The following is a 17,573-nucleotide window of genomic DNA, read 5'->3' on the forward strand; positions in this document are numbered from 1 at the left end:
ACCCCCAGCACTCACCTTAGTATGTACCCCCAGCACTCACCTTAGTATGTACCCCCAGCACTCACCTTAGTATGTACCCCCAGCACTCACCTTAGTATGTACCCCCAGCACTCACCTTAGTATGTACCCCCAGCACTCACCTTAGTATGTACCCCCAGCACTCACCTTAGTATGTACCCCCAGCACTCACCTTAGTATATACCCCCAGAACTCACCTTAGTATATACCCCCAGCACTCACCTTAGTATGTACCCCCAGTACAGGCCGCTCACCTTAGTATATACCCCCAGCACTCACCTTAGTATATACTCCCAGCACTCACCTTAGTATGTACCCCCAGCACTCACCTTGGTATGTACCCCCAGCACTCACCTTGGTATGTACCCCCAGCACTCACCTTAGTATATACTCCCAGCACTCCCCTTAGTATATACCCCCAGCACTCACCTTGGTATGTACCCCCAGCACTCACCTTGGTATGTACCCCCAGCACTCACCTTGGTATGTACCCCCAGCACTCACCTTAGTATTTACCCCCAGCACTCACCTTAGTATATACCCCCAGCACTCACCTTAGTATGTACCCCCAGCACTCACCTTAGTACGTACCGCCAGCACTCACCTTAGTACGTACCCCCAGCACTCACCTTAGTATATACCCCCAGCACTCACCTTAGTATATACCCCCAGCACTCACCTTAGTATATACCCCCAGCACTCACCTTGGTATATACTCCCAGCACTCACCTTAGTATATACCCCCAGCACTCACCTTAGTATATACCCCCAGCACTCACCTTAGTATGTACCCTCAGCACTCACCTTGGTATGTACCCCCAGCACTCACCTTGGTATGTACCCCCAGCACTCACCTTAGTATGTACCCCCAGCACTCACCTTAGTATATACCCCCAGCACTCACCTTAGTATATACCCCCAGCACTCACCTTAGTATGTACCCCCAGCACTCACCTTAGTATATACCCCCAGCACTCACCTTAGTATGTACCCCCAGCACTCACCTTAGTATATACCCCCAGCACTCACCTTAGTATATACCCCCAGCACTCACCTTGGTATGTACCCCCAGCACTCACCTTGGTATGTACCCTCAGCACTCACCTTGGTATGTATCCCCAGCACTCACCTTAGTATATACCCCCAGCACTCACCTTAGTATATACCCCCAGCACTCACCTTGGTATGTACCCCCAGCACTCACCTTGGTATGTACCCTCAGCACTCACCTTGGTATGTACCCCCAGCACTCACCTTAGTATATACCCCCAGCACTCACCTTGGTATGTACCCCCAGCACTCACCTTGGTATGTACCCCCAGCACTCACCTTGGTATGTACCCCCAGCACTCACCTTAGTATGTACCCCCAGCACTCACCTTAGTATGTACCCCCAGCACTCACCTTAGTATATACCCCCAGCACTCACCTTAGTATGTACCCCCAGCACTCACCTTAGTATGTACCCCCAGCACTCACCTTAGTATGTACCCCCAGCACTCACCTTAGTATGTACCCCCAGCACTCACCTTGGTATGTACCCCCAGCACTCACCTTGGTATGTACCCCCAGCACTCACCTTGGTATGTACCCCCAGCACTCACCTTAGTATATACCCCCAGAACTCACCTTAGTATATACCCCCAGCACTCACCTTAGTATGTACCCCCAGTACAGGCCACTCACCTTAGTATATACCCCCAGCACTCACCTTGGTATGTACCCCCAGCACTCACCTTGGTATGTACCCCCAGCACTCACCTTGGTATCTACCCCCAGCACTCACCTTGGTATGTACCCCCAGCACTCACCTTAGTATGTACCCCCAGCACTCACCTTAGTATATACCCCCAGAACTCACCTTAGTATATACCCCCAGCACTCACCTTAGTATGTACCCCCAGTACAGGCCGCTCACCTTAGTATATACCCCCAGCACTCACCTTAGTATATACTCCCAGCACTCACCTTAGTATGTACCCCCAGCACTCACCTTGGTATGTACCCCCAGCACTCACCTTGGTATGTACCCCCAGCACTCACCTTAGTATATACTCCCAGCACTCCCCTTAGTATATACCCCCAGCACTCACCTTGGTATGTACCCCCAGCACTCACCTTGGTATGTACCCCCAGCACTCACCTTGGTATGTACCCCCAGCACTCACCTTAGTATTTACCCCCAGCACTCACCTTAGTATATACCCCCAGCACTCACCTTAGTATGTACCCCCAGCACTCACCTTAGTACGTACCGCCAGCACTCACCTTAGTACGTACCCCCAGCACTCACCTTAGTATATACCCCCAGCACTCACCTTAGTATATACCCCCAGCACTCACCTTAGTATATACCCCCAGCACTCACCTTAGTATGTACCCCCAGCACTCACCTTGGTATGTACCCCCAGCACTCACCTTGGTATGTACCCCCAGCACTAACCTTGGTATGTACCCCCAGCACTCACCTTGGTATGTATCCCCAGCACTCACCTTGGTATGTACCCCCAGCACTCACCTTAGGGTATACCCACAGTACAGGCCGCTCCCGTAGTATATACCCCCAGCACAGGCCGCTCACCTTAGTATATACCCCCAGCACTCACCTTAGTATATACCCCCAGCACTCACCTTGGTCTGTACCCCCAGCACTCACCTTGGTATGTACCCCCAGCACTCACCTTAGTATGTACCCCCAGCACTCACCTTAGTATATACCCCCAGCACTCACCTTAGTATATACCCCCAGCACTCACCTTAGTATATACCCCCAGCACTCACCTTAGTATATACCCCCAGCACTCACCTTAGTATATACCCCCAGCACTCACCTTAGTATGTACCCCCAGCACTCACCTTAGTATATACCCCCAGCACTCACCTTAGTATATACCCCCAGCACTCACCTGAGTATATACCCCCAGCACTCACCTTAGTATATACCCCCAGCACTCACCTTAGTATGTACCCCCAGTACAGGCCGCTCACCTTAGTATGTACCCCCAGCATAGGCCGCTCACCTTAGTATATACCCCCAGCACTCACCTTAGTATGTACCCCCAGTACAGGCCGCTCACCTTAGTATGTACCCCCAGCATAGGCCGCTCACCTTAGTATATACCCCCAGCACTCACCTTAGTATATACCCCCAGCACTCACCTTGGTATGTACCCCCAGCACTCACCTTAGTATATACCCCCAGCACTCACCTTGGTATGTACCCCCAGCACTCACCTTAGTATATACCCCCAGCACTCACCTTGGTATGTACCCCCAGCACTCACCTTAGTATATACCCCCAGCACTCACCTTGGTATGTACCCCCAGCACTCACCTTGGTATGTACCCCCAGCACTCACCTTGGTATGTACCCCCAGCACTCACCTTGGTATGTACCCCCAGCACTCACCTTAGTATATACCCCCAGCACTCACCTTGGTATGTACCCCCAGCACTCACCTTGGTATATACCCCCAGCACTCACCTTGGTATATACCCCCAGCACTCACCTTGGTATGAACCCCCAGCACTCATCTTGGTATATACCCCCAGCACTCACCTTGGTATATACCCCCAGCACTCAACTTGGTATGTACCCCCAGCACTCACCTTGGTATATACCCCCAGCACACAACTTGGTATGTACCCCCAGCACTCACCTTGGTATGTACCCCCAGCACTCACCTTAGTATATACCCCCAGCACTCACCTTAGTATATACCCCCAGCACTCACCTTAGTATATACCCCCAGCACTCACCTTGGTATGTACCCCCAGCACTCACCTTAGTATATACCCCCAGCATAGGCCGCTCACCTTAGTATATACCCCCAGCACTCACCTTAGTATATACCCCCAGCACTCACCTTGGTATATACCCCCAGCACTCACCTTAGTATGTACCCCCAGCACTCACCTTAGTATGTACCCCCAGCACTCACCTTGGTATGTACCCCCAGCACTCACCTTGGTATATACCCCAAGCACTCACCTTGGTATATACCCCCAGCACTCACCTTGGTATGAACCCCCAGCACACACCTTGGTATATACCCCCAGCACACACCTTAGTATATACCCCCAGCACTCACCTTGGTATGTACCCCCAGCACTCACCTTAGTATATACCCCCAGCACTCACCTTGGTATGTACCCCCAGCACTCACCTTAGTATATACCCCCAGCACTCACCTTGGTATGTACCCCCAGCACTCACCTTGGTATGTACCCCCAGCACTCACCTTGGTATGTACCCCCAGCACTCACCTTAGTATATACCCCCAGCAGTCACCTTGGTATATACCCCCAGCACTCACCTTAGTATATACCCCCAGCACTCACCTTAGTATATACCCCCAGAACTCACCTTAGTATATACCCCCAGCACTCACCTTAGTATATACCCCCAGCACTCACCTTGGTATGTACCCCCAGCACTCACCTTAGTATATACCCCCAGCACTCACCTTAGTATATACCCCCAGCACAGGCCGCTCACCTTAGTATATACCCCCAGCACAGGCCGCTCACCTTAGTATATACCCCCAGCACAGGCTGCTCACCTTAGTATATACCCCCAGCACGGGCCGCTCACCTTAGTATATACCCCCAGCACAGGCCGCTCACCTTAGTATATACCCCCAGCACAGGCTGCTCACCTTAGTATATACCCCCAGCACAGGCCGCTCACCTTAGTATATACCCCCAGCACAGGCCGCTCACCTTAGTATATACCCCCAGCACAGGCCGCTCACCTTAGTATATACCCCCAGCACAGGTCGCTCACCTTAGTATATACCCCCAGCACAGGCCGCTCACCTTAGTATATACCCCCAGCACAGGCCGCTCATCTTATAATATACCCCCAGCACAGGCCGCTCACCTTAGTATGTACCCCCAGCACAGGCCGCTCACCTTAGTATATACCCCCAGCACAGGCCGCTCACCTTAGTATATACCCCCAGCACAAGCCGCTCACCTTAGTATATACCCCCAGCACAGGCCGCTCACCTTAGTATATACCCCCAGCACAGGCCGCTCACCTTAGTATATACCCCCAGCACTCACCTTAGTATATACCCCCAGCACTCACCTTAGTATATACCCCCAGCACTCACCTTAGTATATACCCCCAGCACTCACCTTAGTATATACCCCCAGCACAGGCCGTTCACCTTAGTATATACCCCCAGCACTCACCTTAGTATATACCCCCAGCACTCACCTTAGCATATACCCCCAGCACTCACCTTAGTATATACCCCCAGCACAGGCCGCTCACCTTAGTATATACCCCCAGCACTCACCTTAGTATATACCCCCAGCACAGGCCGCTCACCTTAGTATATACCCCCAGCACTCAACTTAGTATATACCCCCAGCACAGGCCGCTCACCTTAGTATATACCCCCAGCACAGGCCGCTCACCTTAGTATATACCCCCATCACTCACCTTAGTATATACCCCCAGCACAGGCCGCTCACCTTAGTATATACCCCCAGCACAGGACGCTCACCTTAGTATATACCCCCAGCACATGCCGCTCACCTTAGTATATACCCCCAGCACAGGCCGCTCACCTTAGTATATACCCCCAGCACAGGCCGCTCACCTTAGTATATACCCCCAGCACAGGCCGCTCACCTTAGTATATACCCCCAGCACAGACCGCTCACCTTAGTATATACCCCCAGCACAAGCCGCTCACCTTAGTATATACCCCCAGCACAGGCCGCTCACCTTAGTATATACCCCCAGCACAGGCCGCTCACCTTAGTATATACCCCCAGCACAGGCTGCTCACCTTAGTATATACCCCCAGCACAGGCCGCTCACCTTAGTATATACCCCCAGCACAAGCCGCTCACCTTAGTATATACCCCCAGCACAGGCCGCTCACCTTAGTATATACCCCCAGCACAGGCCGCTCACCTTAGTATATACCCCAAGCACAGGCCGCTCACCTTAGCATATACCCCCAGCACTCACCTTAGTATATACCCCCAGCACAGGCCGCTCACCTTAGCATATACCCCCAGCACTCACCTTAGTATATACCCCCAGCACTCACCTTAGTATATACCCCCAGCACAGGCCGCTCACCTTAGTATATACCCCCAGCACAGGCCACTCACCTTAGTATATACCCCCAGCACTCAACTTAGTATATACCCCCAGCACAGGCCGCTCACCTTAGTATATACCCCCAGCACAGGCCGCTCACCTTAGTATATACCCCCAGCACTCACCTTAGTATATACCCCCAGCACAGGCCACTCACCTTAGTATATACCCCCAGCACAGGCCGCTCACCTTAGTATATACCCCCAGCACTCACCTTAGTATATATCCCCAGCACAGGCCGCTCACCTTAGTATATACCCCCAGCACAGGCCGCTCACCTTAGTATATACCCCCAGCACTCACCTTAGTATATACCCCCAGCACAGGCCGCTCACCTTAGTATATACCCCCAGCACAGGCCGCTCACCTTAGTATATACCCCCAGCACAGGCCGCTCACCTTAGTATATACCCCCATTACAGGCCCGCTCACCTTAGTATATACCCCCAGCACAGACCGCTCACCTTAGTATATACCCCCAGCACAGGCCGCTCACCTTAGTATATACCCCCAGCACAGGCCGCTCACCTTAGTATATACCCCCAGCACAGGCCGCTCACCTTAGTATATACCCCCAGCACAGGCCGCTCACCTTAGTATATACCCCCAGCACAAGCCGCTCACCTTAGTATATACCCCCAGCACAGGCCGCTCACCTTAGTATATACCCCCAGCACAGGCTGCTCACCTTAGTATATACCCCCAGCACAGGCCGCTCACCTTAGTATATACCCCCAGCACAGGTCGCTCACCTTAGTATATACCCCCAGCACAAGCCGCTCACCTTAGTATATACCCCCAGCACAGGTCGCTCACCTTAGTATATACCCCCAGCACAAGCCGCTCACCTTAGTATATACCCCCAGCACAGGCCGCTCACCTTAGTATATACCCCCAGCACAGGCCGCTCACCTTAGTATATACCCCCAGCACAGGCCGCTCACCTTAGTATATACCCCCAGCACAGGCCGCTCACCTTAGTATATACCCCCAGCACAGGCCGCTCACCTTAGTATATACCCCCAGCACAGGCCGCTCACCTTAGTATATACCCCCAGCACAGGCCGCTCACCTTAGTATATACCCCCAGCACAGGCCGCTCACCTTAGTATATACCCCCAGCACAGGCCGCTCACCTTAGTATATACCCCCAGCACAGGCCGCTCACCTTAGTATATACCACCAGCACAGGCCGCTCACCTTAGTATATACCCCCAGCACTCACCTTAGTATATACCCCCAGCACAAGCCGCTCACCTTAGTATATACCCCCAGCACAGGCCGCTCACCTTAGTATATACCCCCAGCACAGGCTGCTCACCTTAGTATATACCCCCAGCACAAGCCGCTCACCTTAGTATATACCCCCAGCACAGGCCGCTCACCTTAGTATATGCCCCCAGCACAGGCCGCTCACCTTAGTATATACCCCCAGCACAGGCCGCTCACCTTAGTATATACCCCCAGCACAGGCCGCTCACCTTAGTATATACCCCCAGCACTCACCTTAGTATATACCCCCAGCACTCACCTTAGTATATACCCCCAGCACAGGCCGCTCACCTTAGTATATACCCCCAGCACAGGCCTCTCACCTTAGTATATACCCCAAGCACTCACCTTAGTATATACCCCCAGCACTCACCTTAGTATATACCCCCAGCACAGGCCACTCACCTTAGTATATACCCCCAGCACAGGCCGCTCACCTTAGTATATACCCCTAGCACAGACCGCTCACCTTAGCATATACCCCCAGCACAGGCCGCTCACCTTAGTATATACCCCTAGCACAGGCCGCTCACCTTAGTATATACCCCCAGCACTCACCTTAGTATATACCCCCAGCACAGGCCGCTCACCTTAGTATATACCCCCAGCACAGGCCGCTCACCTTAGTATATACCCCCAGCACAGGCCGCTCACCTTAGTATATACCCCCAGCACAGGCCGCTCACCTTAGTATATACCCCCAGCACTCACCTTAGTATATACCCCCAGCACAGGCCGCTCACCTTAGTATATACCCCCAGCACAGGCTGCTCACCTTAGTATATACCCCCAACACAGGCTGCTCACCTTAGTATATACACCCAGTACAGGCCGCTCACCTTAGTATATACCCCCAGCACAGGCCGCTCACCTTAGTATATACCCCCAGCACAGGCCGCTCACCTTAGTATATACCCCCAGCACTCACCTTAGTATATACCCCCAGCACAGGCCGCTCACCTTAGTATATACACCCTGCACGGGCTACTCACCTTAGTATATACCCCCAGCACAGGCCGCTCACCTTAGTATATACCCCCAGCACTCACCTTAGTATATACCCCCAGCACAGGCCGCTCACCTTAGTATATACCCCCAGAACAGGCCGCTCACCTTAGTATATACCCCCAGCACAGGCCGCTCACCTTAGTATATACCCCCAGCACAGGCCGCTCACCTTAGTATATACCCCCAGCACAGGCTGCTCACCTTAGTATATACCCCCAGCACAGGCTGCTCACCTTAGTATATACCCCCAGCACAGGCCGCTCACCTTAGTATATACCCCCAGCACAGGCCGCTCACCTTAGTATATACCCCCAGCACAGGCCGCTCACCTTAGTATATACCCCCAGCACAGGCCGCTCACCTTAGTATATACCCCAAGCACAGGCCGCTCACCTTAGTATATACCCCCAGTACAGGCCGCTCACCTTAGTATATACCCCCAGCACAGGCCGCTCACCTTAGTATATACCCCCAGCACAGGCCGCTCACCTTAGTATATACCCCCAGCACAGGCCGCTCACCTTAGTATATACCCCCAGCACAGGCCGCTCACCTTAGTATATACCCCCAGCACAGGCCACTCACCTTAGTATATACCCCCAGCACTCACCTTAGTATATACCCCCAGCACTCACCTTAGTATATACCCCCAGCACAGGCCGCTCACCTTAGTATATACCCCCAGCACAGGCCACTCACCTTAGTATATACCCCCAGCACTCACCTTAGTATATACCCCCAGCACAGGCCGCTCACCTTAGTATATACCCCCAGCACAGGCCGCTCACCTTAGTATATACCCCCAGCACTCACCTTAGTATATACCCCCAGCACAGGCCGCTCACCTTAGTATATACCCCCAGCACAGGCCGCTCACCTTAGTATATACCCCTAGCACAGGCAGCTCACCTTAGTATATACCCCCAGCACAGGCCGCTCACCTTAGTATATACCCCCAGCACAGGCCGCTCACCTTAGTATATACCCCCAGCACTCACCTTAGTATATACCCCCAGCACTCACCTTAGTATATACCCCCAGCACTCACCATAGTATATACCCCCAGCACTCACCTTAGTATATACCCCCAGCACAGGCCGCTCACCTTAGTATATACCCCCAGCACAGGCTACTCACCTTAGTATATACCCCCAGCACAGGCCGCTCACCTTAGTATATACCCCCAGCACAAGCCGCTCACCTTAGTATATACCCCCAGCACTCACCTTAGTATATACCCCCAGCACTCACCTTAGTATATACCCCCAGCACAGGCCGCTCACCTTAGTATATACCCCCAGCACAGGCCGCTCACCTTAGTATATACCCCCAGCACAGGCCGCTCACCTTAGTATATACCCCCAGCACAGGCCGCTCACCTTAGTATATACCCCCAGCACAGGCCGCTCACCTTAGTATATACCCCCAGCACAGGCCGCTCACCTTAGTATATACCCCCAGCACAGGCCGCTCACCTTAGTATATACCCCCAGCACAAGCCGCTCACCTTAGTATATACCCCCAGCACTCACCTTAGTATATACCCCCAGCACTCACCTTAGTATATACCCCCAGCACAGGCCGCTCACCTTAGTATATACCCCCAGCACAGGCCGCTCACCTTAGTATATACCCCCAGCACAGGCCGCTCACCTTAGTATATACCCCCAGCACAGGCCGCTCACCTTACAATATACCCCCAGCACAGGCCGCTCACCTTAGTATATACCCCCAGCACAGGCCGCTCACCTTAGTATATACCCCCAGCACAGGCCGCTCACCTTAGTATATACACCCACGCACAGGCCGCTCACCTTACAATATACCCCCAGCACAGGCCGCTCACCTTAGTATATACCCCCAGCACAGGCCGCTCACCTTAGTATATACCCCCAGCACAGGCCGCTCACCTTAGTATATACCCCCAGCACAGGCCGCTCACCTTAGTATATACCCCCAGCACAGGCCGCTCACCTTAGTATATACCCCCAGCACAGGCCGCTCACCTTAGTATATACCCCCAGCACAGGCTGCTCACCTTAGTATATACCCCCAGCACAGGCCGCTCACCTTAGTATATACCCCCAGCACTCACCTTAGTATATACCCCCAGCACAGGCCGCTCACCTTAGTATATACCCCCAGCACAGGCCGCTCACCTTAGTATATACCCCCAGCACAGACCGCTCACCTTAGTATATACCCCCAGCACTCACCTTAGTATATACCCCCAGCACTCACCTTAGTATATACCCCCAGCACAGGCCGCTCACCTTAGTATATACCCCCAGCACAGACCGCTCACCTTAGTATATACCCCCAGCACAGGCCGCTCACCTTAGTATATACCCCCAGCACAGGCCGCTCACCTTAGTATATACCCCCAGCACAGGCCACTCACCTTAGTATATACCCCCAGCACAGGCCGCTCACCTTAGTATATACCCCCAGCACAGACCGCTCACCTTAGTATATACCCCCAGCACAGGCCGCTCACCTTAGTATATACCCCCAGCACAGGCCGCTCACCTTAGTATATACCCCCAGCACAGGCCGCTCACCTTAGTATATACCCCCAGCACAGACCGCTCACCTTAGTATATACCCCCAGCACAGACCGCTCACCTTAGTATACACTTCACTGATAGGGTCTTTGTGGGGCAATAGGAAAGACAAATCTTCTGGGTTCCCTAAAAATGGGGAAAAAACAGAAGATTCAGCATCGGTCCGGGATGGGAGACGCCCCCTGCCCTCAGCACTAGCTCATTACCGTTCTCCTCCATAAGATGGCGCGGTACTGGGGCACACGCTGATTATTCTGGTCAGACAGAACCACTGACAGGAAGAAGGGATTCCGCTCGGCGTCTGTTCCTACATAATTCTGATGGACTGAAAGAAGACACAGAACTATCAACCGTTATAATGTGCAGTGCCCCCTACTGTCTACACTGAGCCTGCCCCCACTACACATCTTCTATAATGACTGCTACCCGACACCAACCTCCCGCAGAGCACCCCTCCTATCACCAGCCCCCCGCAAAGCCCCCTCTCACATCACCAGCCTCCCGCAGAGCCCCCTCTCATATCAACAGCCTCCAGCAGAGCCCCCTCTCACATCACCAGCCTCCCGCAGAGCCTCTTCTCACATCACCAGCCTCCCGCAGAGCCCCCTCTCACATCACCACCCTCCCGCAGAGCCCCCTCTCACATCACCAGCCTCCCGCAGAGCCCCCTCTCACATCACCAGCCTCCCGCAGAGCCCCCTCTCACATCACCAGCCTCCCGCAGAGCCCCCTCTCACATCACCAGCCTCCCGCAGAGCCCCCTCTCACATCACCAGCCTCCCGCAGAGCCCCCTCTCACATCACCAGCCTCCCGCAGAGCCCCCTCTCACATCACCAGCCTCCCGCAGAGCCCCCTCTCATATCAACAGCCTCCCGCAGAGCCCCCTCTCACATCACCAGCCTCCCGCAGAGCCCCCTCTCACATCACCAGCCTCCCGCAGAGCCCCCTCACATCACCAGCCTCCCGCAGAGCCCCCTCTCACATCACCAGCCTCCCGCAGAGCCCCCTCTCACATCACCAGCCTGCCATAGAGCCCTCCTCCTATCACCAGCCTGCCATAGAGCCCTCCTCCTATCACCAGCCTGCCATAGAGCCCTCCTCCTATCACCAGCCTCCCGCACAGCCCACCCCTCCTATCACCAGCCTCCCGCACAGCCCCCCTCCTATCACCAGCCTCCCGCAGAGCCCCCCTCCTATCACCAGCCTGCCATAGAGCCCCCCTCCTACCACCAGTCTCCAACACAGCCCCCCTTTTATCACCAGCCTCCCGCAGGGCACCCCCTCCTATCACCAGCCTTGCCCAAAGAGCACCCCCTCCTATCACCAGCCTGCAATAGAGCCCCCCTCCAATCACCAGCCTGCCAAAGAGCCCCCCTCCTATCACCAGCCTCCTGCAGAGCCCCCCTCCTATCACCAGCCTCCCGCACAGCCCCCCTCCTATCACCAGCCTGCCATAGAGCCCCCCTCCTATCACCAGCCTGCCATAGAGCCCCCCTCCTATCACCAGCCTGCCATAGAGCCCCCCTCCTATCACCAGCCTACCGCAGAGCCCCCCTCCTATCAGCAGCCTGCCATAGAGCCCCCTCCTATCACCAGCCTGCCATAGAGCCCCCCTCCTACCACCAGCCTGCCATAGAGCCCTCCTCCTATCACCAGCCTGCCATAGAGCCCTCCTCCTATCACCAGCCTGCCATAGAGCCCTCCTCCTATCACCAGCCTGCCATAGAGCCCCCCTCCTATTACCAGCCTGCCATAGAGCCCTCCTTCTACCACCAGCCTCCCGCAGAGCCCTCCTCCTATCACCAGCCTGCCATAGAGCCCTCCTCCTATCACCAGCCTGCCATAGAGCCCTCCTCCTATCACCAGCCTGCCATAGAGCCCCCCTCCTACCACCAGCCTGCCATAGAGCCCTCCTCCTATCACCAGCCTGCCATAGAGCCCTCCTCCTATCACCAGCCTGCCATAGAGCCCCCCTCCTATCACCAGCCTGCCATAGAGCCCTCCTCCTATCACCAGCCTGCCATAGAGCCCCCCTCCTATCACCAGCGTGCCATAGAGCCCCCCTCCTATCACCAGCCTGCCATAGAGCCCTCCTCCTATCACCAGCCTGCCATAGAGCCCCCCTCCTATCACCAGCCTGCCATAGAGCCCTCCTCCTATCACCAGCCTGCCATAGAGCCCCCCTCCTATCACCAGCCTGCCATAGAGCCCCCCTCCTATCACCAGCCTGCCATAGAGCCCCCCTCCTATCACCAGCCTGCCATAGAGCCCCCTCCTATCACCAGCCTGCCATAGAGCCCTCCTCCTATCACCAGCCTGCCATAGAGCCCCCCTCCTATCACCAGCCTGCCATAGAGCCCCCCTCCAATCACCAGCCTGCCAAAGAGCCCCCCTCCTATTACCAGCCTCCTGCAGAGCCCCCCTCCTATCACCAGCCTCCCGCAGAGCCCCCCTCCTATCACCAGCCTGCCATAGAGCCCCTCCTATCACCAGCCTGCCATAGAGCCCCCTCCTATCACCAGCCTGCCATAGAGCCCTCCTCCTATCACCAGCCTGCCATAGAGCCCCCCTCCTATCACCAGCCTGCCATAGAGCCCCCCTCCTATCACCAGCCTGCCATAGAGCCCCCCTCCTATCACCAGCCTGCCATAGAGCCCCCTCCTATCACCAGCCTGCCATAGAGCCCTCCTCCTATCACCAGCCTGCCATAGAGCCCCCCTCCAATCACCAGCCTGCCAAAGAGCCCCCCTCCTATTACCAGCCTCCTGCAGAGCCCCCCTCCTATAACCAGCCTCCCGCACAGCCCCCCTCCTATCACCAGCCTCCCGCAGAGCCCCCCTCCTATCACCAGCCTGCCATAGAGCCCCCTCCTATCACCAGCCTGCCATAGAGCCCCCTCCTATCACCAGCCTGCCATAGAGCCCCCCTCCTATCACCAGCCTGCCATAGAGCCCCCCTCCTATCACCAGCCTGCCATAGAGCCCCCCTCCTATCACCAGCCTGCCAGAGCCCCCCTCCTATCACCAGCCTGCCATAGAGCCCCCCTCCTATCACCAGCCTGCCATAGAGCCCTCCTCCTATCACCAGCCTGCCATAGAGCCCCCCTCCTATCACCAGCCTGCCATAGAGCCCCCCTCCTATCACCAGCCTGCCATAGAGCCCCCTCCTATCACCAGCCTGCCATAGAGCCCTCCTCCTATCACCAGCCTGCCATAGAGCCCCCCTCCAATCACCAGCCTGCCAAAGAGCCCCCCTCCTATTACCAGCCTCCTGCAGAGCCCCCCTCCTATCACCAGCCTGCCATAGAGCCCCCCTCCTATCACCAGCCTGCCAGAGCCCCCCTCCTATCACCAGCCTGCCATAGAGCCCCCCTCCTATCACCAGCCTGCCATAGAGCCCTCCTCCTATCACCAGCCTGCCATAGAGCCCCCCTCCTATCACCAGCCTGCCATAGAGCCCCCCTCCTATCACCAGCCTGCCATAGAGCCCCCCTCCTATCACCAGCCTGCCATAGAGCCCCCCTCCTATCACCAGCCTGGCATAGGGCCCTCCTCCTATCACCAGCCTGCCATAGAGCCCCCCTCCTATCACCAGCCTGCCATAGAGCCCCCTCCTATCACCAGCCTGCCATAGAGCCCCCCTCCTATCACCAGCCTGCCATAGAGCCCCCCTCCTATCACCAGCCTGCCATAGAGCCCCCTCCTATCACCAGCCTGCCATAGAGCCCCCCTCCTATCACCAGCCTGCCATAGAGCCCCCCTCCTATCACCAGCCTGCCATAGAGCCCCCCTTCTATCACCAGCCTGCCATAGAGCCCCCCTTCTATCACCAGCCTGCCATAGAGCCCCCCTCCTATCACCAGCCTGCCATAGAGCCCCCCTCCTATCACCAGCCTGCCATAGAGCCCTCCTCCTATCACCAGCCTGCCATAGAGCCCTCCTCCTATCACCAGCCTGCCATAGAGCCCCCCTCCTATCACCAGCCTGCCATAGAGCCCTCCTCCTATCACCAGCCTGCCATAGAGCCCTCCTCCTATCACCAGCCTGCCATAGAGCCCCCCTCCTATCACCAGCCTGCCATAGAGCCCCCCTCCTATCACCAGCCTGCCATAGAGCCCCCCTCCTATCACCAGCCTGCCATAGAGCCCCCCTCCTATCACCAGCCTGGCATAGGGCCCTCCTCCTATCACCAGCCTGCCATAGAGCCCCCCTCCTATCACCAGCCTGCCATAGAGCCCCCCTCCTATCACCAGCCTGCCATAGAGCCCTCCTCCTATCACCAGCCTGCCATAGAGCCCCCTCCTACCACCAGCCTGCCATAGAGCCCCCCTCCTATCACCAGCCTGCCATAGAGCCCTCCTCCTATCACCAGCCTGCCATAGAGCCCCCCTCCTATCACCAGCCTGCCATAGAGCCCCCCTCCTATCACCAGCCTGCCATAGAGCCCCCCTCCTATCACCAGCCTGCCATAGAGCCCCCCTCCTATCACCAGCCTGCCATAGAGCCCCCCTCCTATCACCAGCCTGCCATAGAGCCCTCCTCCTATCACCAGCCTGCCATAGAGCCCTCCTCCTATCACCAGCTTCCCGCAGAGCCCCCCTCCCATCACCAGCCTGCCATAGAGCCCCCCTCCTATCACCAGCCTGCCATAGGGCCCTCCTCCTATCACCAGCCTCCTGCAGAGCCCCCCTCCTATCACCAGCCTGCCATAGAGCCCTCCTCCTATCACCAGCCTGCCATAGAGCCCCCTCCTATCACCAGCCTGCCATAGAGCCCCCCTCCTATCACCAGCCTGCCATAGAGCCCCCCTCCTATCACCAGTCTGCCATAGAGCCCCCCTCCTATCACCAGCCTGCCATAGAGCCCCCCTCCTATCACCAGCCTGCCATAGAGCCCCCCTCCTATCACCAGCCTGCCATAGAGACCCCTCCTATCACCAGCCTGCCATAGAGCCCCCCTCCTATCAACAGCCTGCCATAGAGCCCCCCTCCTATCACCAGTCTGCCATAGAGCCCCTCTACTATCACCAGCCGGCCATAGAGCCCCCCTCCTATCACCAGCCTGCCATAGAGCCCCCCTCCTATCACCAGCCTGCCATAGATCCCCCCTCCTATCACCAGTCTCCCGCACAGCCCCCCTTCTATCACCAGCCTACCGCAGAGCCCCCCTCCTATCACCAGCCTGCCATAGAGCCCTCCTCCTATCACCAGCCTCCCGCAGGGCACCCCTTCCTATCACCAGCCTCGCCCAAAGAGCCCCCCCTCCTATCACCAGCCTCCTGCAGAGCCCCCCTCCTATCACCAGCCTCCCGCACAGCCCCCCTTCTATCACCAGCCTGCCATAGAGCCCCCCTCCTATCACCAGCCTGCCATAGAGCCCCCCTCCTATCACCAGCCTGCCATAGAGACCCCTCCTATCACCAGCCTGCCATAGAGCCCCCCTCCTATCACCAGCCTGCCATAGAGCCCTCCTCCTACCACCAGCCTCCCGCAGAGCCCCCCTCCTATCACCAGCCTGCCATAGAGCCCTCCTCCTATCACCAGCCTGCCATAGAGCCCCCCTCCTATCACCAGCCTGCCATAGAGCCCCCCTCCTATCACCAGCCTGCCATAGAGCCCCCCTCCTATCACCAGCCTGCCATAGAGCCCCCCTCCTATCACCAGCCTGCCATAGAGCCCCCCTTCTATCACCAGTCTGCCATAGAGCCCCCCTACTATCACCAGCCTGCCATAGAGCCCCCCTCCTATCACCAGCCTGCCATAGAGCCCCCCTCCTATCACCAGCCTGCCATGGATCCCCCCTCCTATCACCAGTCTCCCGCACAGCCCCCCTTCTATCACCAGCCTACCGCAGAGCCCCCCTCCTATCACCAGCCTGCCATAGAGCCCTCCTCCTATCACCAGCCTCCCGCAGGGCACCCCTTCCTATCACCAGCCTCGCCCAAAGAGCCCCCCTTCTATCACCAGCCTACCGCAGAGCCCCCCTCCTATCACCAGCCTGCCATAGAGCCCCCCTCCTATCACCAGCCTGCCATAGAGCCCCCTCCTATCACCAGCCTCCCGCACAGCCCCCCTTCTATCACCAGCCTGCCATAGAGCCCCCCTCCTATCACCAGCCTGCCATAGAGCCCCCCTCCTATCACCAGCCTGCCATAGAGCCCCCCTCCTATCACCAGCCTGCCATAGAGCCCCCCTCCTATCACCAGCCTGCCATAGAGCCCTCCTCCTATCACCAGCCTGCCATAGAGCCCTCCTCCTATCACCAGCCTGCCATAGAGCCCCCCTCCTATCACCAGCCTGCCATAGAGCCCCCCTCCTATCACCAGCCTGCCATAGAGCCCCCGTCCTATCACCAGCCTGCCATAGAGCCCCCCTCGTATCACCAGCCTACCGCAAAGACCCTCTCCTATCACCAGCCTCCCGCAGAGCCCCCCTCCTATCACCAGCCTGCCATAGAGCCCCCCTCCTATCACCAGCCTGCCATAGAACCCCCTCCTATCACCAGCCTGCCATAGAGCCCCCCTCCTATCACCAGCCTGCCATAGAGCCCCCCTCCTATCACCAGCCTGCCATAGAGCCCCCCTCCTA

At 56.6% G+C, this 17,573-nt stretch overlaps 1 protein-coding gene across 1 annotated transcript in view; it reads right to left on the reverse strand.

The window, feature by feature from the left end:
* The window catches only part of GARNL3 (GTPase activating Rap/RanGAP domain like 3), a 236,191-nt gene that overhangs the window by 177,830 nt on the left and 40,788 nt on the right, over window positions 1-17,573 (reverse strand). Inside the window, 2 exon segments of the mRNA XM_072131865.1 lie at window positions 11,048-11,112; window positions 11,193-11,311. Coding sequence (XP_071987966.1) covers window positions 11,048-11,112; window positions 11,193-11,311 — 184 coding nt within the window.

This window comes from Engystomops pustulosus, unplaced genomic scaffold (assembly GCF_040894005.1).
Source record: "Engystomops pustulosus unplaced genomic scaffold, aEngPut4.maternal MAT_SCAFFOLD_158, whole genome shotgun sequence".
Taxonomy (NCBI): Eukaryota; Metazoa; Chordata; class Amphibia; order Anura; family Leptodactylidae; genus Engystomops; species Engystomops pustulosus.